Genomic DNA, 26916 nt, shown 5'->3' on the forward strand with positions numbered 1-26916 from the left:
TGTCATTTTATTGAGATTTGAAATGGGAAGAAAACTTGTTTTATTTTTTTTCTACACAAATAGATGCATTCCACACGGAAACACGTAGAAAAATGACAATATTCTTTCTTATCTTCTGTTTATCCCTTTTTTGTGTGAGGAAAATGGTGTGGGGTTATGTTCGTATGTTGTATGGGATCTGTTGGTACGCTATGGGGGTACGTTGGTATGTTGTAGGGGGTATTGTTGTATGGGGTGGGTAGGTTGGTACGGTAAGAGTGGTATGTTGGAGGAGGCATGTTGTCATAGAGCAGTGGTTCTCAAACAACTTCACATCAAGGGCCCCTAAATTAATATTCATTTTGTGCAAGGGACCCCCATAAGAGAGGATTTGTTTTAACATTTTCCAGAATTATTCACACATTTTCAGAAGTATAAAATAGGGTTAAAGGGCTCAAATTGATCCTCATTTTGTTGGGGACCCCCTGGAACCCCTTAAAGGACCCCTGGGGGACCACGGACCCCACTTTGAGAACCACTGTTATGGGGGGTATGTTGGTACATCAAGAGAGTTATGGTGGCATGTTGTAGGGTGTCATCGGCTTCCTAAGTCCCATAGGACCATTGGATGTTGATACATTATAGGGGTTATGTTGGCATTTGGGGGGGGGGGGGTATGTTGGTGTATTGGGGGGAGGGAGGTTATCAAGGCACTAAAGTTGAACAGAAGTTTGTGACATTAACAGTGTGTGACGTACAGTAACAGTGTAAACTGGTAATATGGCAGAAAAACAAGCACAATAAATAAATGTCACATTAATAATTATAATAATCATTTTCAGTACGTTAAACTTTAGATTTAAATAGTAGTAGTAATAATAAATACAAATCCAAGGAGCTTCTACAGCTGTGCTAATCATTATCATCATTCAGTTGCAAACAGCGACCAGACTCTGGACTTTTAGAAGCCAACTCTATCGATCAGTAACCAGTTGTTTTCATCCTGAGACACTGGTGGTTAACTGGTAGCTAGTTGTCGTGGAGCTTCCTGTTTAAAGTTAGCGATGCTAGTGGAAGCCATTGTTAATGTGACCTCCAAAGGTAACAGAATGAACAGCATTTTCTACAACACTACGAATACATCAACAATTATCTCAATAGTCATTCAGACTGGCTTCTAAAAGTCCTTCAGATCTCCTTTAATAGTCTGTCTGAGAGCCAGTCAAGTCGTTTGTGTGCATGTGTTGTGTGCCGCTGTGGTGTGTTGCTAGGAGGTGCTGGGTGTGTGTATAGCAGTGATTCTCAAAGTGGGGGTCCAGGGACCATCTGGGTTCCTCGTGGGCGTTCCAAATTGACCCTTACAGCTCTGTCACTCTGAGAGTGTACATATTGTGCGGGTTCCAAATGGACTCTTTCGGGTGGGGGGGTCCTTGAAATTGAAAGGTTTGAGAACCACTGGCGTAATGTATGTATAGTGTATAGTACATGTAGTGTGTGTGTGTGTGTGCAATGTGTGTAGCACAGTGTATTATTGTAACCATGGGTGTTCCAGACACTGTGCAGCAGTGTGCCTTTTCTGAGGGTCCAGCTCCAACATCACCATCAGGAAGTCTGTGAACTGAGCAGCTTGTTCTAATGGCCACTCATATTTCTCCAATAGGACTTCAAATAGACCCCATGGCTTCAGATTGGATATATGACGCAACTCTCCTACAGACAGACAGCATGAGAGAGAAAACAGTTAATGAGCTTTTTTGGAGGAGGAGATGGCAATCAAGATCATTGAATGTAATCTCTCTCTCTCTCACACACACACACACACACACACACACAATCTCACCTCTCCTGTTGAAGTATTCTCTGGAATATCGTCCAGATAAAGCAAAAGGCAAAGGGAGAGGTCCCAACAGCTCAATGATATGAGCTAAATGATCTGTGAAAATAAAATATTGTGTTAATATTCAACCTTAATATTTAACATTAATATGACTTGCTGACTGTATAATATACTGTAAATATTTGTATTTGCATGCACAGTATATTATACATAGACGACCCCTCACCCCCTCATTTGTATATTCATCTTATACAGTATATTAAAGGGAATCCTACAATGCTTTTCTTTTTCTTCTGCACAGTACTTTATACGTCATAATGTCGGATGTTTAAATTTGGCCAAAGTTTTTAAATAAAAGCAAAAGGCTCAAAAATACATACCGTTCCAAAAGCTATGTTTCCAAGGGTTTTTTCTACTGTCAAAACGAGCTGACCTCAACTTGTGACCAATTTCTTTATGTGGTCATTTGCTATGCCCACATTGCCTTGATCCAGCCCACACTTCCAAAAAAATTTGTTGGCCAAACAGAAGAAATGAGGGTCTGCATAAGAGCCAGATGGGAACTGGGAATCATGCAAAGTTACTCTAACTAGTCCATACTCTGGGATGTGTTCACTCAAAGTATTTACTTTGGGGTTATGCACTGTACAGCAGGAATCAACACAAACCTTTTTGGCCCCCTTCCAATATTTCCAATAGCATATTCATTACCAACCACCCAAAATGCATGTCAAATGTAGTGTTAAATGTTGAAGTAACGAAACATTTATTCATTATTGACCAACAATACATAATAACATTTTACTGTTTAGTTGCATAATGGAGATATTTGATATTAGTATGAGTAATGTGACAGCACCTTGTCGTCAATCTGCGTGCGAGTGCTATGGAAAATGATATCCAAAGCGTCCATCTGCTCATAAATCGGTGTGTGTGTGTGTGTGTGTGTGTAGACACGGCTCCTAAATGAAAGGCCTTTATAGGTTTGTAGCTGTGAGCCATGCACATGAGCCTGTGCTCTCTGTGCTGCTGTTGTCCCAGCGGCTACTGATCCCAATCCCATAGCCTGAGGGTACACCATAACCATGACAACACAGGCCATGACCATAACCGTGAAAACAGATGCCATAAGCCGAACCTGGAAAGTCTGTTTACACAAAAACGCGAATAAACAGCTTACATTTTGGGAAAGTGTAAAAACGGGCTTCCTCACGGTCTGCACATGCTAACGGTCAATGCCTGTATGCAAGTTCAGATCAATTGCTCAAGCCACTGAGGATAACCATGCGAGACAGAGAGTGCGACTGACTTTCCTTACTTATATGTAGGATAACAGTGCCAGAATAAAAATATAAAAGTTGGAAAATGTTATACAGTAGGCCCCGCTCCCTTTAATAAACAGAAATATATGATAATCTTCACTTTTACTTTTCATCTGGATAGTTTTGTGTTGTGCTGTAATTCCATGAGAGCGAATACATTGCTTTCTATCTTTGACTTAGTACATGTGTTATACGTTTGTACTCTAGTATAATACTGTAGTAGTGGTGGAATGTCTAACCTCATGTGTCGTCATGGCATCAGGTGCAAACAAATCAGTCGGCTCCATATATGGGGCTCGGCAACATAATTTAGATGTGAGGGCCGCACAGCGGCCCAAACCTCTAGTATGTAGTACTATATCTAGTACCTTCATCTCTGGTGTAGTCTTCTCCTGAGTGAGGTTCAAACATGTAATCTCCTGTTGCCAGCTCAAATGCCTAAAATACATGACACAATCAATACAACATAATTAATAAAAAATGCATTCAGTCATCCTGTCAGTTAGTCAGCATTGTGTTGTAAAAATATGACTTGAGGTGTCGTACCATACAGGCAGTACTCCACATGTCAGCAGGAGTTCCGTATTCAGATCCAATCAGAACCTCCACAGCCCGGTATTGCCTGGTCTGAATGTCTTCTGTGAAATGTTTATACTGAAAATATACAAATTAAATTAGGCTCATCATTACAGTATACTGAAAATATACAAATTAAATTAGGCTCATCATTATTATTTTCATCATCATCAATTTTATTATTATTATGTTAGTGGGCATATTAAATCAACCTCAGGCCGATACACCAGAGCCCATTTGGATAACCTTGGGCAATGCTATATTACCCGGGTGTTGCATTACGACTATTCACCTTATTCGCTCCCCGTGGGAGTAGGGAGCCCCATTGGTAAACAGGTTTTATGTTGCCATGTCTGCTTACAATAAGTGCATGAAGCTTGAGTGTTTTAGTTTGTTATTCGTTTGTTTATTGTTCTTGAATTATGTCGGTTCATTGTTTATGTCAAATGAAATGCAAGTGTCCTGTAAGTCCATATGGGCTGGGCTTCCTTGGAAGCATGACACTTTAATAAAGAAAAATCAATCAATCATAAGTGATTTTGGGCTTGTTTTTAAAGTGTAGTTGCTTATTTGGGCTTGCTTCATAATGTTTTTTAAACCAGTGGTTGCCACATTTTTTCATGTCAAGGACCCCTAGATTAATATGTATTTGCCCACGGAACCCCATCTGAAAATATTTTGTGCCAGGGACCCCCACACAAGATTTTGTTGTTAACATGTTTCAATATTGTTTAAAAATAGCAGATCTACATGACAAGTTGTGAGCTTGTAGATCTGTCAATTTCAAATAGCTGATGTTAAGTGGTAAAATTTAGCCTTCTTTTAGGCTTGTTTTCATTTCATTGTTTCTTAATGCAAAATCTGGCAACACTGCTGATTACCTGCATTACACCTGCAGTAGCCTACTTGGGAGGAAGTGGACAGATATTGAATGCAGCAGTACTAGGGATGCAAATTATCGATTCATTCATTAATTGGTAGTTGATAACCTTATCGATCGATTAATTGATAAGCGGCGTTTTTTAGGACCAAAAGGAAAATTCTTGTCCAAAACCGAAAATGAGAGCAGAAACATAATTGCCTTGATGTATATAACATTAACACATTGCCTGCCAAGGACGTATATATACGTCCTTTCAAATCCAACACTTGCCTGCCAAGGACGTATGTCCTTTAATTTTATTTATTTATTTAGTTTAATTACGCAAGAGGGCGCTCTTCCCTAATCTATGACTGATCCCTTGACTGAGAGAATCATAGAAGCAGAGATGACATCATCCCAAAAACGGTCAGTCCATCCACTCCCATGTTATGAGATTTAGAATCTATCTCGGATTTCTCGAGCCACCGCGATCGTCCAACAGAATGGACGATCGCGGTAAAAATGTTTTTGGTGGATTTGTCTAAAAATGGAAAAGAAACAGTAAAAAGAAAACAAAGAAAATCCAGAAACACACTGTAGAGTTAAAGCTCTGCAGCGATGTTCAGCTAAAGTAGTTATAAAATCCTGGAGGTGCAGAACTGCTGAAATGAACTTGAGCTGCTGCTGTAGCCTGGCTTAACAGTACTCACCACCCAGCAAGCATTTCCCAGGTCAGCTATCTTGATCTGTAGTTTGTCTGCATTTGTGGGATCCAGAGGGTTCAACAGGAAATCTCCCGCACTAAACACTGAAAAGACACAAACGCACACACAGGGGTTATGTGTGAAGTATTTCCATTGATATAACACACTCTCATGTAATACATGCTGTTGTTTCAACCGGCAGTCTCATAGTTCACAGGGAAAGCCAGACCTAGTGATCTTGCTGGTTTTAGTCTCTCTCTGACATTAGTGCGACACGCCACACGTCATGAAGGCTGCTACTATAAGTGGATTGCAGAGCCACTGAGACGGCTCTCTTTCAACAGGTCTGGTTGAGTGCAAATTTGATTAAAAAATTAAATAAAATGGAACGTCAGGTTCGGTGTTTGGTTTGTGGTGCGTACCAACACGAATGCCTCATACCGAACAATTCAATATGAATATATGTACCATTACACCTCTAATATGTATATATTTATAACAAGACAAGTAAAAACTAAAAGAAGGAAAACCTACTTCCTGGTGACAGGGGTGAACGCGAGCTGTCCTGACCAGTAGAATAACCTGATAGGGTAGATAGTGCTGACTCAGAGGTTGCTGACATCACAGAGCTTGACATCCCTGATAAGCCAGAGGCTGGACTAGAGTACCGCCCAGGGGTGTGGCCATTACAACTTTCCTCCAACCAAGAGGAAGCCGACTCAGGGCTGGCCTTGCTATTGGCTGCAAAGCAGGAAGTGTTGCCATTGACAACAGAGGAACCTATAGGTGACAGAAGAAGTTAGAGTTAAGTTAGTCTAAACTCAATGAATAAATCTAAACCAATTATATATTACATAATACTAAGATATATTACACAATAATATACTATAAATGTATACTATGGTTGTTTATATATGTGCATCGAAATTGTGTATTCATGTAGTGTAGGCATGTACTAACAGTTGTTTGTGCAGTTGTCTGTAGGGGGTGGGGTCAGGCTGTCCATGTCCTCCATTCTCTGGAACATAATTATATAGAATACCAGTTTATGTATTATGACTGGTTGAGAAGCATTCTAAAGAGCATTCGGTATGACTGCATTTCTAACATCTTTGGGATTGATAGATTAGATTGCATATTCAAAACAGTGATTGAATCTGCAGCCTTCATCATCACAAAATGCTTTTTCAGTTTCACATTCAAACAAATATTTAAAAAATATCGGCAAAACCAATATAATTTTGATATCGGTTCAATACCAATATTGCAATTTTAAGGCCCATATTGGCAATGTCAGATTAATCGTGCCATCCTTAATAGTATATTATGTTCGTATAGGGGCTGGTAGGCAGTAGTATACAGTAGTATAGTGGTAGTACTGTAGTTCTAGTAGCAGTAAAGTATACTGTATATTACCTGTATCTCTACCAGTCGTTGGTCTAACAGTCTCTGCTGTCTTTTGGCTTTTCTCTTCAATTTCTTCTTCTTGTTTTTAGTCACTTTACCATCCTACAGTACACACACAGACAGACGTCCAGTTAAAATGAGCAAATCTTTAAGAAACTATAAACGCACTATGTTGTGCACACACATATCTGTGCGCAAACACACACATAAACACAAGGTTTTAAGAGCTCTAGTTCTCAGCGGTTGGTTTTACCTGACAGCATTTGAAACCCCCTTCAACTAATCCTCAAGATTCAAGCGGGTTCGTTTGGCTACAAGCAGCAAAATCCTCAAGTGTATTTCTCCATCCCTAACACACAGGCTGAATGATGCCTCTGTATGCCTGACTGACATCTCTCAGTGGATCTCATTGTTATCCCACCAGTTTAAGCTCAATCATGAGCATCAATGCTCTGCACATACCAGAGAGAGAGAAGAGAGTGAATGGAACGACAGAGCACAGTGCGGGCTCACAGTGTGCGTTCGTTCGTGTGTGTGTGTTGCTACGTACTTCGTTTAATTTGGGTCGATGGAACGACAGAGCACAGTGCGGACTCCCAGCGTGCGTTCGTTTGTGTGTGTGTGTGTTGGTACGTACTTTGTTTAATTTTGGTCGGTGCGATTAAAATCCTGCAATATATGTATATGATACACAGACGAGAGATGGGTGCTACAGTGGACTGTTTATTTTCCGACTGCTGTTCTGGTGTGTGGAAGACAACCAGCGGGAGCTTTTTTGAGGGACATTACATACTGGACATGCAGAGAGGCTCAATGCAAAATGCAAAGCAACAATAGCACATACTATAACACAGCCAACACCGGCCAACAGCCAGCACTGTGTAACAAGCACCACTGTGAAGCAGTTTGTTTAAGTTTAATGATGAATCTAAGAAAGATCACGGCAAACCTGAACTATCGCTACTTCCGGTTTTGTTTCAAAGGCCAAGAAAAAAGTGCCTTCATTGTAAATTCCCTTAACAGCACCCTCTGCAGTCAGAACAGGTCATTCATGATTGCAGCTAAAAACCACACAGAAACAATTTATCAAAATGACTACTAAACGTTCTCTGCTGAGCTGTAACCCCCCCTGAGTTGAGCACTAATTACCGAGAAGCTTAAGGTTCCGCAATCAACAATTCTATTACTAATATACCATTCACCATAAACTGACGGTTCTACACTGGCTGTTAAATTTGACTAGTCGACTTTTCATGCCCATCCCTACCACTCACTATGTTTGACAAATGCTCATGCCAATTCTCACTCTATATAAGAGCTTCTGCTAATTGCTTCAATGGTAAACACGACCACAACACTTCCTTGTAATACCACGCAGTGACCTTGGTAAAGGTGAAATGGCATGATGTTCACAATAAACCATGAACTAAACAAAAACCTTGCAATACCGCCCCCCTTCTGGCCGTCGCTGATCTCTGAACAGCTAGGTCCGATATTAAACACAGACCTGGAGAAGGACCCAGATAAATCTAGAACATAGAACATGATGAAGGGGCAGGGTGTTGACCATGCTTCTATTGCACACATGCCTTCTACACTTGTTGCAACAATACTGTGTCTCCATACAGGTACAGGAAGTCTTTGCCTGCCAACACAAAGCCTTGAGAAAGGCTTCCTTCTGACACCTTTTAGAAAACATTTGAGGAGAACATGGCTGAACAATAGGCATTGACCTGGTCCAGGACCAGGGGACAAAGTGAATTGTTTGCCTCAGTGTAGTTGGTCTCAACTATGTCACCATCTTGGCAGGAGAGAGTGCCCACCTTCTTGGCTGTGTTGATGCTAGCGACTGACCTGGCTGGCTACCATGCAGACATACCTTGGTCATTCGTTCTCATGTTTTTGTTAGGCTCGTTTTCCGTGACCACAATGTTTAGAATGTAATTTAGATAGCATGTTAACAGATTTTTTGCCTGGTATCCTATAGTTTCAATGTACAGATTATATTTTGGTATGCGATTACCTTGCTTATTGTAAGTCTGGATAAGAGCGTCTGCTAAATGATTACATTGTCTATTGTTGAAAGGTCAAACCAGCATAAAAGGTAAAGTTTTTGAACCGATTTTGAACCTAAATCCCATTGTTTTGATGTGAGATCATATAGTGTGTATTCCGTATGCCTGATGACGTCAAATATGTCATCTCACATAATGAGTTATAAGCAATGTGCGCTGCTGCCGCTGATATTGCCACTGCATAAACATTATGCAGTGTGGTATGGAGAGGATGTGCAGAGGTAAGAGACAAGGCAGTCCTTCCTTGCAATCATCATACAACACAAAAGATGTGTGGTCAGCGCCAAGGCACATGAAGCAAAGCCAACAGTGGTTGCACAAAGTCATTCTGAGACAATAATAATCGAGCTTGTTGTGTGTCACTTAAGAAAAATAACTAGACTGACTCTAGGGTGAGTACACCGGCCTTACTGTAAAGGGGGCAGGTTCCCAGAGATGGTGCTCTAGTCTACAATATGTACATTTTGCATTTTCAGGACAAAATCTCAAAATCCACAAAACCTCTGTGGATAAAATCCACAGAGGTTAGAGAGCCAGTGAGAAATACATTAAAGCTCATCTCACTGCTTATGGCACTGAACATCAGAAGGCAGCTACAGTAGTACCACACTTTGGGAAAGAGTTAACCAAGCAGAAAACAGCTAGTATCACACCTGTCAAACAGCAAATTAATCAGAATGCAGCACATTAGGTGACTTACCTGAGTATCCCGAGGGGCGGCGCTAACTGCAGGCAGCAGGCAGGGGGATAAGAAGAATGGGAGATGAAGCAAAGACGAGAGATGAAGCATTGATTGAGAAAAGGGGGAGAAAGGGAGATGAAGAACAAGAAAAGAGAGAGACAGGCAGAGAAACAGACGGACAAACAGAGACAGGCAAGAGAAAACAGCAAGTTAGAAACCCTCAGAGAGAAAGAGACTGCAGACAAGAGCAAGACACGTCAGAAAGCAGCCAGTCTACAAAACAGGTTGTCTGACTGCCTAACACACTGGCAGTCAGTCAGACTGGGGGACTAGCAGTCAGTCAGTCAGAGAGCATATGTCTCCTTGTCTATTCCTCATCTCTAGATAGCTAGAGGTTACAGATTCAATCCTGCTCCACTTAATGTCACAGTTGCATCTGCAGATTTGGTCTGGCCCCGCTCGGTTGTGATTGGATCTCGCTGCCCCCTAAGTTGTGGGGCACCAATCAGGGCCCAGCATGCAAATGTGGGGCGGGTTTATCACCAGAGGCATTTAAATCAGCCCCTTGGAAATGCAGGTTCTTAACAGAGATTCCAGACTAATATCTACGCAGTGATATTAATATGGCCATGCCAGGCTAGTATTGGTTGTCCATTCCTAGTTAACATTTCATTTATATTTAACAATTGATTACCCCTCCCCAATTAAACTCACAGCCGGATAAATTAAAACATCATTAAGTAAGTTGAAGTGGGTTATTGTCGGTATCAGCCGAGCAATGAGGGTGTCTATCCGCTTACAAGGCGGGGTCTAGTCACCCAAGCCGTGCAACTCATATGCCGAGTTGGCGCCGGTGCCCGGGATCGACCCTACTAATGTTGTCAATATTGTACTAACCACTTGTACCTTAGCATTCCTATTCTGAGATCTACAAGCTCATAACGTGCTGTGAGCTTGTAGATCGGTTATTTTCACTGACACTCCACCGGTTTGACTACATGGACTCTTTACCATGGCAACACACTACGGTATGTGCCTCCTCAGTGCACTGTGGACAGAACTCTAACGACATGTTAAGGTCTCCTCATCCTGCCTTTCAGGAGCTCTACCATTCCCACAGAAACACACAGCATCATGTCTCAGTCAACTAAACTAAAGAGGTAATGGAATCAGCGTCCTGTAGCTTTGACCTCAGTGACCAGAGAGTTTCACCGCCAGGACAACCACAGCCTGCAAGGGCCACATTGCTGGTTCCAACAACACTGAAAAATATCCTTAATACTTGTGACTGTTCAACATAATTTTCCTCAGTTTGCACTAGTTAACAGGTTAGCCAATAATCCAACTTTGCTCCACAGCAATTTTATCTTGTAGGATTTATATCAGTTCTCATGTTATTCTATCATAAGACTGGTGTAGTCGGGCCCCACTTATAAACATCTAGAAAGGGGTGCTCCTGGCGTTTTTTTTTGTCCCCTCAATATGTGACTAAAATGTGGGGTCTGTCAGATGATGCATTGATGCTTTTTTGGCATGGTTTATAAAAATAGGCGCCGGCGCAAAGGTTGGAAGGAAATGTAGGCAATCAGATTGGACTTTGAAAAATTAGATTGATGCATGTTTATCACATGACTCCAGAGACAATGTGTAGCAATTTGTTTGACGTCTAGACAAATCTGTAGGAGCAGTAGTAGCAAAAGGCGTGTTATCTACGACAGGCCGTGAGCGTGAGGCGCAGATTCTGTCCTTGACCCCGTCTGTCCATGTGTCTGTGTGAAGCTAATGTTGCAAACTACTCGACCAACAATCGGTGCCAAACTGTTCTTGTACACTGTAGGAAGACATCCCCTGAATATTTTTACAAACCGTGCGTGTTTTGTTTTTACTCATATTTCTTCTGCACGCATTACCCCTGTCCACCTGCCCTTCATGGACGCATCTGTGATGTTGGTACAGAAGTGTTCCCTGCTGTATGTGGTCGCACAACCTTGTTCACTAGTAGTACTCTCTCGCATTCACCCAGTATGAACACAGCAGAGAAAAATAGAGCAAGTGTGTGTGTGAGTGAGTGAGTAAGTGAAACAGAGAGACGCTTGAATGTCAGTGTTGCAATTGAACAATACTCTTGTCAAACCCTGCCAAATGGGGGTGTTTAACAACTCAAATAGCCAATACATATTCTCAATTCCTATCCCAAACACATAGAGCCACACACAGGATTCAAAATAGCCTAAAAATGCTCTGACTTATTTCCTCTCACACAGACTCAAAACAGCGCAATCAGCTGACCGTCAGCTGTAGTCTGGCCGTGTGCATACCGCATGCACACAGCAACTTATTCACACCTTTAAGGCCTTAAACCGACCCAACGTCTTGTATTGATAAGTGTTGGAAAGCGTTTGTGGCCCAAAATCAAAGTTTTGCAATGGGTCATAAGTTGTAGAGGTGTATCTTTCCTCGGACGTGAGGAGATGAAACTCAGTATAACAACATAAGACTGTCCCACTGACAACCCAGCTAAATTAGAGTAGGCAAGGTCTGTACAGTATATTTGGTTTGTACACAGTCACTAATGATTTAGCAGTGTTAATTTATCCATTTGTAACTCAGAGAGTGTACAAATGTATCCATTTAGTTACATTTAGTAACCAAATGGGTGTATCTTAAACAATAGAGGTACATAACAGCTTGTTAACACCCAATGTGCACGACTCATTAACACCCATTCTGCCCAGGAGGACCTCAAGAAGGACGGCTTATTTCTATCATTTTCAATCTAGATGTGAATCTCATGGGAGTAATTACATGTAAAGGTACATGGAAAAATAACAAGGCTCAAAAGTGAGTTTAAAAATAGTTTATCTTTCGCTTGTTGTTTGCCGTCAGCGTAGTCCTGCATAATGAATATCGTCAGCTGATGATACACTTAGTTAGTTGAAACGTGTTTTTTTTTTTTTTTTTACTTCTAAATTTTTTATCCCGCGATTTTTGTAACCCATTTTTTTCACCCGGTGCCAATTTCCTAAGTGATCCTGGGCGCTACACCAGCCCTACACCAGCACTACACCAGTCCCCCACAGTAGGGAGGCCAGGGCCGAGCTCATGCTTCCTTCAGGCATGAGAGCCAACTGACCTTCTTGTCACCTGACAGGGGGGAGTTTCCCTGGTAGGACGTAGCGCGTGGAAGGAACACGTTATTCCAACCAGTTCCCTTCCCCTCCATCAGGCGCCCCGGCTGTCATGGGGGAGGCGGTATAGTGACCAGGATTACTACATGTTTTTGTGAGGGTATTAACTACCCTAGGAGACACGGGGAGAACATGCAATCTCCACACAGAGTAGGCCCTTTCGCCAACCCCACCTAGGGTATGGGCGCTGATGACGCGGAGAAGACACGCCCCCAGCGCCCACATTATTATTATTATTATTATTAACGTGTTTGTTTTTTACCACAATAAATAGAAGACGAAGGATCCATGAGTGCTGGTGGTCTGTTTACCTGTACTTGTCATACTTGTTGATGCACTGTATTGGTTGCTGTACATGCTTCAACACTTAATGACTGCATTTCAATCGGTTGTTAACATTAAGTGTGGCTCATTAAAAATGTGAGAACAGACATATGGATTTTAGAACGTAATTACAACGCATATGTCTGATTTTCAAACCGAAGGTTAAAGAGTTTAATATCATGGACCCCATACAGGTCCATCCATTTAAGATGCCCCGAACAGAGACCTGTGGCAGTTGTAATGGAGCCGACCCGTACCCGAGGGACAAGTCAATGTTGTGGATCGGGATGGGACGCTTACAATAATCGTATTGAGCTGCAAATTCAGAACAACTTCCAAAAATAACAGATCTACAAAACGCGTTGCAACCGTTCCCCCAGAATGTTGGAGGTTCAAGTGGTTTAACAAAAGTGGCATTTTAAGTTTTAAGCATATTTTGATTATCGCGGTAATATCGTTAATCGCAAAAAAAAAAATGCCTCAATAATCGTGACATGTAATTTCCACATCGTGGTTCTCGTCTAGTGTTTTTGGTTCCGGACAGTCTCTGTACTGGTCTATCAATCAATCAGTCAGTCACCTGAAGACCCTGAAGGGGGTGCAGCTCCAGCTCTCTGCCAGATGGTCGCCTCAGCTGCCAATCTTCTTATGTAAAGATCATCAACGTCCAATAGAATGTTCTCTGGTTTGATGTCAGTGTGGATGATCTTACATTTAGTATGTAGGTAGTCCAACCCCTGGAGAACCTACACACACACACGTGTCACACACACACACAGAGAAACACAGATGAACATTGCATGTCCCACAAATTCACATTCTGCAGACACTTGGTGTACTAGGCGTGTGTGTGGGATGTATTTGTATCATGCGTGTTTATTGTGTGTGTTGTGCTTAGTGTGTGCTTACCTGTCTTATCACAGTCTTAACACACACCAGCGGTAATCCCATGTAGTTTGACTTGATGATCCATTTTAACAGCTGGTGTCCCAAAACTTCCAACACCATACATACATCTGGTGCCGACAATCAGGAATTATAACTAGAAAACCTCCAACATACACACACATATGATACAGAGTCAGAAATAATACTAGAAAAACACACGATGGTTGCGGTGTTGATTCACAGCAAGGTTATTATTAGTAATAGTGAATTTTTTTATGTGTCGTTTAAATTTTTATTACAATTTGAATTTTTGTTTTCAATTTCAGTTTAGTTTTGATTGAACCTGCTAAGAAGGATAGATAAATCAACAGGAAGGCAGGAATAGGGATAGAGTCAGACAAAAATATGCACAGACAGACAGACAGACAAATGGACAGAAATAGAGGAGTGGTGAGTAGAGTGGCAATGAAGGATACGGACTCCGTTGACTCCTGATATTTTAAAATCATCTATGAGTTGAACGACGGTCTCTCTCTTTGGATCAGATGGGTCACTGTCTCTCACCTAATAAAACATCACATCCAGACATGCAACCACAGTCAGTTAACTGATGAACTGTACAGTTACATTCACACATTCGGATACTCCATTCATGAATTTGTTCATTGGATACGTTAGTAAATGTGTTGAGTGTGTGTGTGTGTGTGGTCACTGGATAGTAAGTACATTAGTGAGTTTGTGGAGTGTGTATGGATATGTGTTTATTGTGTGTGTGCAGTGTGTTTGTGCATGCATACAGTGTGTGTTTGTGTACGTACACATCTTAGCAGTCTGATCTCGTCCAGTGCGGTCTCTGTGTAATGCTGAGCACTCTTCACAACCTTCAACGCTACAAACCTCTTCCTCCTACACAGGAACACACACACAGATGAAGCTTATATCAAGGTTTAAAATCTGAACACAAATAACATATTTTTTATTCTAATACATTTTGTCTTGGACTGACAAATGACAACAACCAATATGATTAAAAAAAGGGGGGAACACATATATAAAAACATACATACATACACACACACAGAGTATATTACTTACTGTAAATCCCAGCAGAGCCAGACAGTAGAAAAATGTCCCCAGCCAAGTTTTCTGACCACATGGTAGCGACCATTAAACAGATCACCTATCTTCACTGGGTAGTATCCACCTATTGTGCACACACAAATGTTATTTAAAAAACATGCTCATCGTATCAGGAAATATACAACATAATCTTAATACTGCTGATAATCTTTGATAATAAAATGTTTCCCCTTGCATATTCTTATATTTGGCATGTGACGTCACAGTTGCGTGCCCTGCTCCAAACTTTGATTCAATGAGTGGTAGCCTGAAAACCATGTTTTAGTTGTAAGATACTGTGCAAATGCTTTGGAGATATGCAGAGCACAGGAAACTGCCAAATTTCATGGGAAAACTTAAAAAAGACATTCAAATACCATAAGATATTAGTTAAATGAATCCATTACCTTTACTGTAACCTAGAGTAATCGATTAGCTATACAGTGCACCTGCCTATTTGATGGATCTCATTAAAACTTCTTAATTTCCCTCCATGGCATTAATAAAAGGTATCTCTCTACCATGAGGGTAAAAAAGGTACCCATATGCTGCTAAGCATCCCAATAAACAAGCTCCATACTACGGCTGTTTAAGCTTTCGGCTCAGCTGCACCCAACCAATGGAATGCTATCCCCAACCACCTTTTAAAAATACCTTCTTGTTTACAATTGTCCCCTCCATGCAAAAGCGGGATTATTTTCTATTCTCATCTTCTATTCTATATATATTTTCATTGTTTCCTCATTTATTATTTCCACTTTAATGTAAAAGTGCATTCTTGTTAATGCACTACACCATGTTACAGTCATCCATTACCTTTACAGTAATCTGAAGGGTCTTCCTGTTCTTCGTCATCCGACCCCAGCAGCTCAGGAGGGGGTGGAGTAAAGTCTGGAGGGGGCGGGCTCAGAGCTGAAGGAGGCGTGGCCTGCAAAGGGGCAGCGGGAGCCCGACTAATAGAAGTTGAAATGGGCGTGGCCAAAGACTCGGAGGGGCAGGAGAGGAGACTGGGTGCAGATGGTGGAAGAGATGAACGGAGGGAGGGAGAGAGAGAAGCGGTGGCATGTAACGATGGAAAGAGAGGGGTTGAGGGATGGAGAGAGGAGCGGCTGTGGGTGAAAGTGACTGAGGGGATAGGTGGGTCGTCATCGAGGTAACCGGGGTCATCGTCGTCATCATCATCAGCAGGGTATCCAGGATCGTCATCAAGGTCAAGGTCAGGGAGGCACTGAGAAAGAGTCAGAAGGGGCGTATGGGAGGCATTGGTGGTGTTGCGGGTAATATTTTGGGATTGTACAGGACTGTGGGTTATGTTTGGAGGAGACTTGTCGCCATGGTAAATAGTCTTTGTGTCCGTTGATGTATGGGGCGAGGCAAGTTGACCATCTCGTCCTGATTGGTTCTCAGGTCCATTGAGAGAAGGAGGAGGGGTGCCGTTTGGAGATTCAGACTCGGAGGCTATGCTGGTGGCCGAGCGTGTGCTGTTTTTGTATGTTTTGGGAAGGTTTGGTATGTTGTTCTGGGGTTCGTTAGTAGTGGTGGCGTCGAGTTTGGGGACGCCTGGTGGGTTGCTTAGGGGTGTAGACGGAGGGGTGGAGTCTAGTTTGGTAGCTTCTGGTATGTAGTCGTGGGGTGTCGTTGGAGGGGTGGATTCTGGTTTGGAAGCATCTGGTATGCAGTTGTGGGGTGTAGTTGGCGGGGTGGAGTCTAGTTTTGAAGCATCGGGTATGCAGTTGTGGGGTGTAGTTGGCGGGGTGGAGTCTAGTTTTGAAGCATCTGGTATGTAGTTGTGGGGTGTAGTTGGAGGGGTGGAATCTGGTCTGGAAGCGTCTGGTATGGAATTGTGGGGTGTAGTTGGAGGCGTGGAGTCTGGTTTGGAAGCGCTTGGTATGCAGCTCTGGGGTGTAGTTTGAGGGGTGGAGTCTCTGTGCAGGGACAGCAGTTGACACAATTCAGCAGAAGGAAGCTCAGACCTGAAAGATTAGACACATAAGAAAACATTGATATGATTTGGTATTTCTATAAAACAGACTCCTTTAACAATAATTGAGGAAGGGCTGAGCATTTCAAAATCAGTCTTTTTGTAACCTATTATTCTCCAAATGATCAGATGCTGGATGTCAAATTACAAATACAAAAACACACAAACTGTACTTTCAAGTTGTGAAAATAATACTGTACGTCTTCAGTTATTTGAGCTGACGGTTTAAAAGTGGTGGTGGAATTTACTTAATGGTACTCAGCTCAGAGACATGTTTCATTCCAATAGGAAGATCAGACAAGGTCTCTGACATGTGACATTAGAAGTGAAAATGACAGCTTCTGTCTCTTTACAATAAAGACTGCTTCCTGATTTAATGTGCAGCTTTCAATGGCGAACCTACACTAGGTCTATTTCAGATCCATATCTTTGTTCCGTTTGGTTCTGTTGATCCTATCCAACTTTATCTATACAGGTCGCTACAGTGGTTGCATTCGCAGAAGATCTCAAACTAATACAGAGTGGCAAGAGAATGCTTTGTATACAACATATGGGCATAAAAGGAACACAGACAGAAAGACAGACGGGTACAATGGGTACTCTGACAACGCGTATTGCATAACCGGGTGTGGCATGCATTCCCAACTTGCATTGTTCCCGACTATTAATATTTAGATGCCTCTGAGATTCTATAAATATTCTGTACTACAAGTCTAAGCTGAAAAAACGTTTGCGTTTGGCTACAGATAGAAGTATGGCGAGAAACCTGCGTTGAAATTACCCATTTTTTGGTCAACAAGTTTGATAAATGTGGTCCAGTGAGTTGGTCTTTTCCTGCTCACCAGTACACGTTTTAAAACTCATTTTACTACATAGACATCTGTGACCAGTTTCAAAACCAGACCATGCAATTCAATGAAATGACATCCTTCTTTAAATAATGTAAACTGATGGATGACGACAGTGTAGAGAGGGGCAGGGAGCAGGCATGAGTCAATGTTCTTATCTGGTTAGGTGAAACACACAAAATATTTATTTATAGAATTCAGTCACTCAGGGCTGCGTTTCACTTCCATAACTGCTTAGCTGTCACCTGCACCCAGAGAGTATTGGGCAACTACTACTCACTGTAGTTTCAATTCCAGTCAGTTGTCTTTTAGGCCAGTCAACAGAAAAGAAAACAAGGACCACCAAATCCTTGGGAACAGATCAACTGTCCTTTATCCAAAACAATACCAGTTCAACAATCACCCAAGAACAGAATACAGAAGGAAAGATGAAAGAAAGGAGATGGAAAGAGTTGGGAGGAGAGGATATGTATGTTCATACATACATATTTTTGTATAACAGTTTCGGTTCGGGTTCAGTACAGTTATAAAATTAAAATAAACATGGACAGGAAGTCATGCAAAGAGCACACCACTATCTAAATTGATGGCGCTGCAGTGGAGCAGGTCAACAAATTCAAATTCCTTGGTGTCTGTCCACAACATTGAGAAACTTGGGACATGCACACACACCAAGACAGAAGCCATTTTAAATCGGACACCCCACACCAGGTCAAATCATCCCCAACAATAACCAGCATCTCCTTTTCCAAAAAACGTGTTCACGTCTTTGTCTCTTCAAGGCTTGACTACTGCAACACACTTCTCACCGGGATCCCTAGCAAGAGCATCCAGAAGCTCCAGTACATTCAAAACAGTGCTGCTAGGATCCTGATGAGAGTGCGGAAATATGAACATATCACACCCACAGCTTCCTTTAGGATAGAGTACTTGGGTCTCCCTCCTTATGTATCAGTGCATCCATAGCAATGCTCCCTCCTATCTAAAGGAACTCCTCGAAACCCTGAAAACCCCCATGACGAAACTCCGCACCATGGGGGACCGGGCCTTTTTTTTTTGGTTTAGTTTAGTTTATTTCAGTCAGTCAATTTGTGGTAATAAAATAGAAAATGTTATCATGAAAAGATACCCACATTTCTGACCAAAAAGGTATAGGCTGAAGCATTGCTTATTACGCCTACCCTTTTGAGCCTTCTGCTCAGCTACTCCTCGGCTGAGGAATGCCCTCCCTGACCATCTGAGAGAACCTGGTAAACCATCCCAGTCGTGGAATTCACATTTCATTTGAAAATGAAATGTCAATTCCGCGACCGGGGTGGTTTACCAGGCTAATCTGAGAGCACCACAGTCCGTTGACACTTTAAAAAAAAAACGTTATTTGCCTAGATTGACTTATTGATGCCTTGTGCGTTTTCAAACTTGAACTTTTTCTTAGCTGTGTATAGTTGGGAGGGGGGGGTCTCTGACCATTGATCTGAATTTATTCATTTCATTATTTTGTTTAGTTTTTTATCTTGACTTTTATGCAATGTAGCACTTTGAGATTTGTGTCAAATATAAAGTGCGTCACAAATAAATGTATTATTGTTATTACAAGTGGTGAGGAGGGCACAGCAACAACACTACTTCCTCAGGACGCCCAAAGACGTTTTGTATGGACCACAAGGTCCAGAAGGCCTTCTACAGAGGTACCTTCGAGAACATCCTGACTGGCTACATCACTGCCTGGTACGGTACGGGAACTATACTAACCTCAACCGCAAAGAAACACAGAGGGTTGTGCAGTCAGCCGAGCATTAATTTCCTTCCATCCATGACATATACGAGGCAAATTGTCACAGCAAAACCTGGAGGATCATGAGATCGTAGCCAACCCAAACCACAGACCGTTTCAGATGCTGCCACATGGCAAGTAGCTTGGCAGCCATAAGGCTAGTGACAGTTAGGGCTGTATCCAAACCCTGTTTTTAGGATTCGAACTTCGGGGAGGAATTTCGAACGGACGTTCGAACCATCGTATTTAATTATTTAATTAATGAAACGATGGTTCGAACGTCGAACCATCGTTTTTAATCAATTAATTAACAAAACGATAGTTCGAAAGTCGAACCATCGTTTTATTTATTAATTAATTAATAAAACGATGGTTCGAAAGTCGAACCATCGTTTTTTTTATTAATTAATTAATACAACGATGGTTCGAAAGTCGAACCATCGTTTTATTTATTAATTAATAAAACGATGGTTCGAAAGTCGAACCATCGTTTTATTTATTAATTAATTAATAAAACGATGGTTCGAAAGTCGAACCATCGTTTTATTTATTAATTAATTAATACATTATAGAGCCGACATTGCATAGTCTATTGGTTTTTAAAAAAGTGGTTTCATAATGCCCATAATGTATTGAAAGGATTTAAGGATCAAACAAGACAAGATATTTCCCAAAGTTTAGGATTTATTGCTGAAGAACTCCCAGCTCCCAGAACCAGACAGTATACAAGCAATGCAGAAAAATAAAAAATAAAACAGGCGCATTAATTTTCAGTGTCTTTTTTTTCTCCAGACAACTCGCTCTCTTTTTGGCCAATATCTATTATCTAACAATACGACAGACACTATTCTGCACAGGGCTGTTAGTTACATTAAACAACTATAAAACATAAGTATGGCAGGGCGTGGAAGCTTGAAACAGTTAACAAACAATGACTTTTAAAATAAAATGCGTCACTCTCGTCTCGTGACGAACCCAAAAAAAAAAGTCTTGCCGATTCGGCCCTCACCTCTCCTATACTCTCTTCATGTTGTGTGCCAAGAACACTAGTTTGTCCACATTGTCAGGGAGGAGGCAGCTCCTGGTCTTATTAACTATATATCCTGCCTTGGAAAAGATGCGTTCCGATGCTGTGGAAGTGGCTGGGATACAAAGGCAGTGTTTTGCTGCCAACGCAAGTTTCGGGTAGCGGTCAGAATTCGCCTTCCACCACAGTAGCGGGCCGGACTTTACTTTGGACCTGTCTTGAAGGTAACGCTCCATCTCTTTTTTAACAGAGTCTCCGTCGCCTTCCTCCCCCTCCTCCTCCTCACCCCCCGACTGAAGCAACATTTCGATCTCATGCTGTTTCTTTTTTTTGGGCAGTGGTCCCGCTGGGGCTTCAGTCTCCTCTCCCTCGCTCGCACCGTCTTCCTCCGGTGTGTCACGCTGGTGTATGTGGTCAGCCAGGAGAACCACCTGAAGTAATAATATCAAAACATATTTTATTGATAATTAAAATCGGAGAAAAGGTTGTGCATAGACAGGCTACAATGTGGCATATTAAGATAGTTGTATGAATATCTACGATAGTGTTTTTCATATTTAATATATTAGCCTAACCTGGATGTATACGTTGTCCTTCATCTCATCATCAACGAATTTGAGATGTTTGAACCGGGGGTCCAGGGCTGCAGAAAGGAGATAGATGCTGGTGGCCTCCAGGTTTAGTAGCTCCCATCTAGTGTCAATTTCGGTGATGAGGGACTTTTTAAGATCTCTTACAGCAGGGCTATCTTCCTCCACTGGTGACAAGTGGCTTTTCTTTAGGTTACTTAACATGGGCACGGTTGCTGACAATGACACATTGTCCTCTTTGGAAAAGAGTTCTGTGAGCGTCTCTAGAGGGTGAAGCACGTCCGCGACATCTGCTGCCAGGTTCCACTGATCCGAATTGAGGTCGAGTAAACGATCTGATTTCTTGGAGATGGTGGGGTCGGACAACACGGCTGTTATTGGCCAGCGTTGCTCCACCAAGCGATCCAGCATAGCTAGTGTGGAGTTCCAACGAGTGGCTACGTCTGGGATAAGCTTGTGCTTATCTTTGTGTGTGTCACTGTCATTGTCATTCGGCAACAATGCCTGCTCAGTTTGTTTAGTTTTCAAAGCAGCTGTAGCTTTTGCACTTTTTCTGAAATGCCCTACAAGATTCCTACCCGCTGCAACAGTGCGTTGTATTGTTGCGCTATGTTTTATAGATGCGTTTATACACAGCTGTAATGTGTGTCCCGAGCAGCGGACCCCCTGCACCTTGCCCCAATGTTCGGGGTCTGCTTTCAATGTGTCGGTACACAGCGTCATATTACTGGCGTTGTCATGTACAACAGCGACTCGCTTGTAGTTCGGTATGACGTAAGCGTCAGCCACTTCACTAAGTCGTTGTGCTATGTTAACTCCAGAGTGTTTGACTTCCAGCTCTTTTGTTTCCAAGACGTATCCGAGTAGTTTCCACTCGTCGGAAATAAAGTGACAGGTGACTGCCATATAAGCCTCCATCCCCATGGACGTCCAAATGTCTGTTGTGAATGCTACAGCCATGGCATTGTCTATACAAGATGAAACCTTGTCCCGCACGGCCTCATGCTTCAGGGTTATGGATTTGGAAACGGTGGTTCTTGTGGGCATGGTGTAACCTGGAGCCATCACTTTAACTAACTTTTTGAATCCAGCACCCTCTACTACATTTATGGGCCTCATGTCTAAAGCAATAAAATCAACAATGCCGTCCAATATCGCCTTCTTTCTCTTCTCAGTTAATGGCTGTTCAAACTGCAGTTGCGTCTGTGTTGTTGTAGAAGCGGGAGACGGGTCCAGATCCAGCTTGTGTACCTACAATAATGCATTTTAGTATTATTAGCCTATATTATTTAGCTCTCATTACATTTATTTGAGTCCAACAGCCGCAGCGGCCTGGCCTGCACAGCGATACTTATAATTAGCGCCGATACTTACATTTGTTACATGAGCAGCCAGATTTGTTGTGCCACCGTGGAATGCCATATGTTTGTCGCATATTTGACACACAGCCTTTCTTTTATCCTCTGTTAATGAGAAGTATTTCCACACTAGGGATTTCTTCCCACTTGTTGCGCTTGCAGCTGCCATTATTGATTTCCTGATTATGACCCCTCCTCACCTCGACTCAACTCGCTGACTGTGTGGAATCATTGGAGAGACACACTGTGCGTGCGATGCGATTGTGCGTGACTTTCGTGACTTTCAAATTATTGTCAACACAACATAGTAGACCTACTGTGATATTCTGATATATATTTTTCATTTTTTTAAATGAAACGATGGTTCGAACGTCGAACCATCGTTTTTAATCAATTAATTAACAAAACGATAGTTCGAAAGTCGAACCATCGTTTTATTTATTAATTAATTAATAAAACGATGGTTCGAAAGTCGAACATAAAAAGTCGATATATATATTTTTCATTTTTTTTTTTTTTTTTTAATATATATTTATATTAAAAAAAGCGGAGGTTCGAACTCATTAATTAAAATTCGAATCCCGACATAACGAACGAAGGTTCGAACCTTCGAACGTTTGGATACAGCCCTAGTGACAGTAGGCTGATAAATAGTTTGTTCTCCCGGAAAATCAGGCTTATGGACTATCTGACCAGGGAAAAACTACTGGAAACACTCACACCACCTCCCTCCCCCAACCACGTCTCTATCTGTACCCAAAGAGAGCCAGTGCCACACACACAACTGGGGGGCAGAAGCCAGGGGCAACCTGAAAATGCAAGACTCAGGCTCAAGTGCACATTTCAGAAAAATAAGCTGTATATGATAACTATGCTAGCAATGCCTAGCATAAACCCAAATGCAGGGCTAAGAGTTTACCTAAACATTTGGCTATATTTCTACCTGCTGACATTAGCAGGCAAGAAGAAAATGGATTATAAAATGGGTTAGGGTGTTGAGTTGGTGAGCTCGAGCTGCGCTGCTCACATGCCCTGTGTGGCAGCTCTAACCTGTTGCCATACAAAACAAAATATATAATGTACTTAACAAAATGAAAAGAACTAACTAAGCGCTGTGTACGAAGTGTCATCTGGATGAGGCAGCTATAGCATGAAGTGTAGGTCTGAGCCCATATTGGCCACTGAAATTAAATAACTGCGGCAGCCTCAGACTATAAAGCGAAAAGAAATTATGTAAAGACGTCGTCTATAATATGCATTATATGAGAACATAATTATGCATTTAATAGCTGTGTTACAACACTGCCATAAAGGAGTTTGGCTGTTATGTTTCACATCATCAGTGCATGTGCTGACATTTGATGACAGTCAGCAATAAAACTCTGTTTAATTATAAACCTTGTGTGGACATTAGAATCCTCTACAGATGTATTATGTATTTACTACTGCTGCAGCATCTGCTGCATGTACAGTATTTACAACTGCTGCAGCAGCTCGGTGCACAAGGTCATGTTAAATGTGTTGATGTGCACAACCGCAACTATTTTCTCCGTAGGTATAATTATTACAATAATTTAAAACACATGTCCCTGGTTCTGGTGACTTATATCGTCCTTCTAATGTATGAGGGGGTCTTGTCTCTTTTTATGGAAAAATGTAATAAATAAAAACATGGGCCTCTCATGGATTAGAAGGACAAAATCAATCACCAGAGTGTGTCAATGAGTCAGTCGAACATGGTTGAAATGGAGTTTGAAGTTCAATGGGCTATTGGGCTTATATACACTGTAGGAAGGGGGCGTGTCTGATAAAAACATTATATCAAATATCTAAATCTAAATATTGAATCAAGCAACTTAAAAACTGTCTGGGGTGCACACAAAAACCAGAGTAGATGTGAAAATGACCCCAGAAGTGCGAAATGCCACTTTAACTTAATATCAACCCCTGCATCACATAGTAAACTGTGAGATATAGCAACATTGTAATGGGTGTTTACTGGCAAATAGCTTAAAATAAAGCCCTTCATAAACAGGCATGCACGCGCACACGCACACACACACACACACACACACACACACACACACACACACACACACACACACACACACTTGATCAGCAAGGAGAGATTCAAGTGCATACTGTATAGTATGTTTCTGTATACAGTACATACAAGCACAACATAGCTGCAATTTAGCTGCATAAAGTAAAGTAAAATCTACAATTATTCAATCAACACAGTGGCTTACCGATTCTCCGGGGAAGGGGCTTGGTCCGTTGGCTGTTTCTTGTGTTTCTTGCCTTTCTTACGGTGTTTCTTGCCCTGGCTGGTTGTGGGGGGGTTGCTACTGGGACCGCTGGCCACAGCTGTCAAGTAGGACAATAGCACACATTTAACTACAGTCTCATCCAAACACACGTACTAATCCACAGCCGGCAATCAAATCAATAATTCCACTACACAAAATGACAAACATGGGGCTGTGAGGTTTAACATCTTTCTTGACTTATGTACCCGTTTGTGTGTAGTTTGTGTAGCCTGTATAGTTGTGCAGTTATGTGTAGTTTGAATAGATGTCGTGTTTTGTACTGTAGGGCTAGGTAATATGAAAAAAATAAAATGTCACAATATTGGGGCGGATGACAATTTGTGCTTTCACAAAATATTAATACAATTACATTTTGGATAAATAGATGTCAGTAATGCCTATATAATAACTAAGACCACGGAGGTTGTGGGTTCGAATCCACCGTGGTGCAACCGGCTTTGTCGGGCGTCTATGCGAACAAAATTGTGTGTTCAAGGGACTATTATCATTGCATGTACTCCTACGGGATGGGGCGGCACCTGTCAACGGGGAGTGTTGGGCGGGAGGAGTAGGGCGAAGGCTCTACGTCCTCCCGGTAGGGGCTCCTCACTGGCAGGTGAGTGAGTAGGATACAACAGCAGTGAGAACAACACAAATGTGTGTGGGGAGGAATACATTGGCATAACGACTAAATTGGGGAGAAAAGGGGGTAAAAAAAATATTGTCTACTAATAATATAACAGCTAGAACAGTCAGGTAAGTTCAGAAAATAACACCGCTTTACTGTAATGCAGCCTTTAAAAACCATGAAAAGACAGCATTTATGTCATATCATAATATTCCGATATTCAAAATCCTGTCTAGTCCAGTTGTCAAACTGAAACACAAAATGAGCAAGTCGAAATCTCAGGTCACACCTGAATTCATACAGTAGCAAAAATAGGGACACCAGGTTTAAAATGTTTGTTTTTGGGGGTATAATTTGCCTCTGTATTGGGAAATGAGTGAGGACAAAGTACTGATATAAATTGTATATATATATATATTGCAATAATACTGCTCACCTGCCACAATAAATTGTCTCATATCACGATATTGCCCAGCCGGTGTGTACAGTTACTTAGTTTGTATACGTATGTGGTTGTGTGTACTGTGTAGTTTATCCAGATGCATGTGTGTGCGTGTTGTTTGTGTTGTTAATGTTGTGTATTATGGGTGCATGTGTACTGTAGACTGGGTTGTGTGTGGTTATGTGAGTAATTTTAGTGACAGCTGCAGCTGTTCGCAGCATGCTAGTACTGTTAGCCTCGCCTACTTAGCTTTAGCCAGGCTAACCAGAGCCACAGTGTAATGATGATGAGGGAAGCAATACACACTGTAAAATCCTCAGTGAACATTTATCCCATTTATAACTCTCAAGAGTGTTCAAATGTAACCCAAACCCAGAGATGAATAAACACCAAGCATTTTACAGTGATACAAACCCCATATATCTCTCCCACAAACCACCGTCTACATGAGAATCGTCTGTCTGTTAAAAAGTATCACCGTCACATCCCACTTCTGACACCAACATTGTCACAAACACCAGCGCTAGAATAACATTAGGAATAAGAGTTGTTACCGTTGTGAAATACATTACCTATCAACATCATGCAGCCTCAGATTCACCGGCCGGGTTAACGTTACCGTTACAGCTAGCCTGTGTGTTAGCCTAAGCAGTGTAATAAACGACAGTTTCTTTACGTTGACACGAGACAAACAGCGTTTAAAGTCATGCCTCTGACAGCTCGTCATGCAACACATGTAGTGTACAACGCGATGCACTGTCTATGCTATTTATAGTTGAGTTTTATTTATATTTTACCCACCGTTCATGGAGATCATGAGGACAGCTGGCTCTACGCGCTGCTCTGCGCATGCGTCATCGAAAGTGACGTCCAGATTGTACAATGTTGGTTGGGTGCTCGTTGACCCTGGCAACCACCAACCATTACCATCACTGTCCTTCCAGTCTATGGGATTTGGGCTCTGGCTGATCAATGAGCCCCACGCACGCGTGCACA

General features: G+C 41.9%; 1 protein-coding gene across 3 annotated transcripts; it reads right to left on the reverse strand.

The window, feature by feature from the left end:
* srpk3 (SRSF protein kinase 3) lies at positions 1-26778 on the reverse strand. Of its 3 annotated transcripts, XM_080443460.1 has the most exons (18): positions 26722-26750; positions 26493-26564; positions 24791-24908; positions 15780-16936; positions 14940-15048; positions 14663-14750; positions 14321-14408; positions 13866-13972; positions 13537-13702; positions 9463-9488; positions 6697-6789; positions 6241-6298; positions 5815-6060; positions 5287-5384; positions 3685-3792; positions 3507-3576; positions 1820-1912; positions 1-1689 (listed from the first exon to the last, which is right to left on the reverse strand). In XM_080443460.1, the coding sequence occupies exons 2-18, from the start codon at positions 26503-26505 to the stop codon at positions 1508-1510; spliced, it is 2820 nt and encodes a 939-aa protein (XP_080299586.1). In that variant the 5' UTR covers positions 26506-26564; positions 26722-26750; the 3' UTR covers positions 1-1507. The 3 variants fall into 3 exon arrangements, with proteins under 3 accessions (XP_080299586.1, XP_080299584.1, XP_080299585.1); XM_080443458.1 differs by lacking the exon at positions 26493-26564 and having other exon boundaries at positions 26722-26778; XM_080443459.1 differs by lacking the exon at positions 26722-26750 and having other exon boundaries at positions 26493-26684.
* Positions 26779-26916: the final 138 nt, after the last annotated feature.

The sequence above is a fragment of the Gymnoscopelus braueri genome (assembly GCF_963280865.1).
Source record: "Gymnoscopelus braueri genome assembly, chromosome: 12".
NCBI lineage: Eukaryota > Metazoa > Chordata > Actinopteri > Myctophiformes > Myctophidae > Gymnoscopelus > Gymnoscopelus braueri.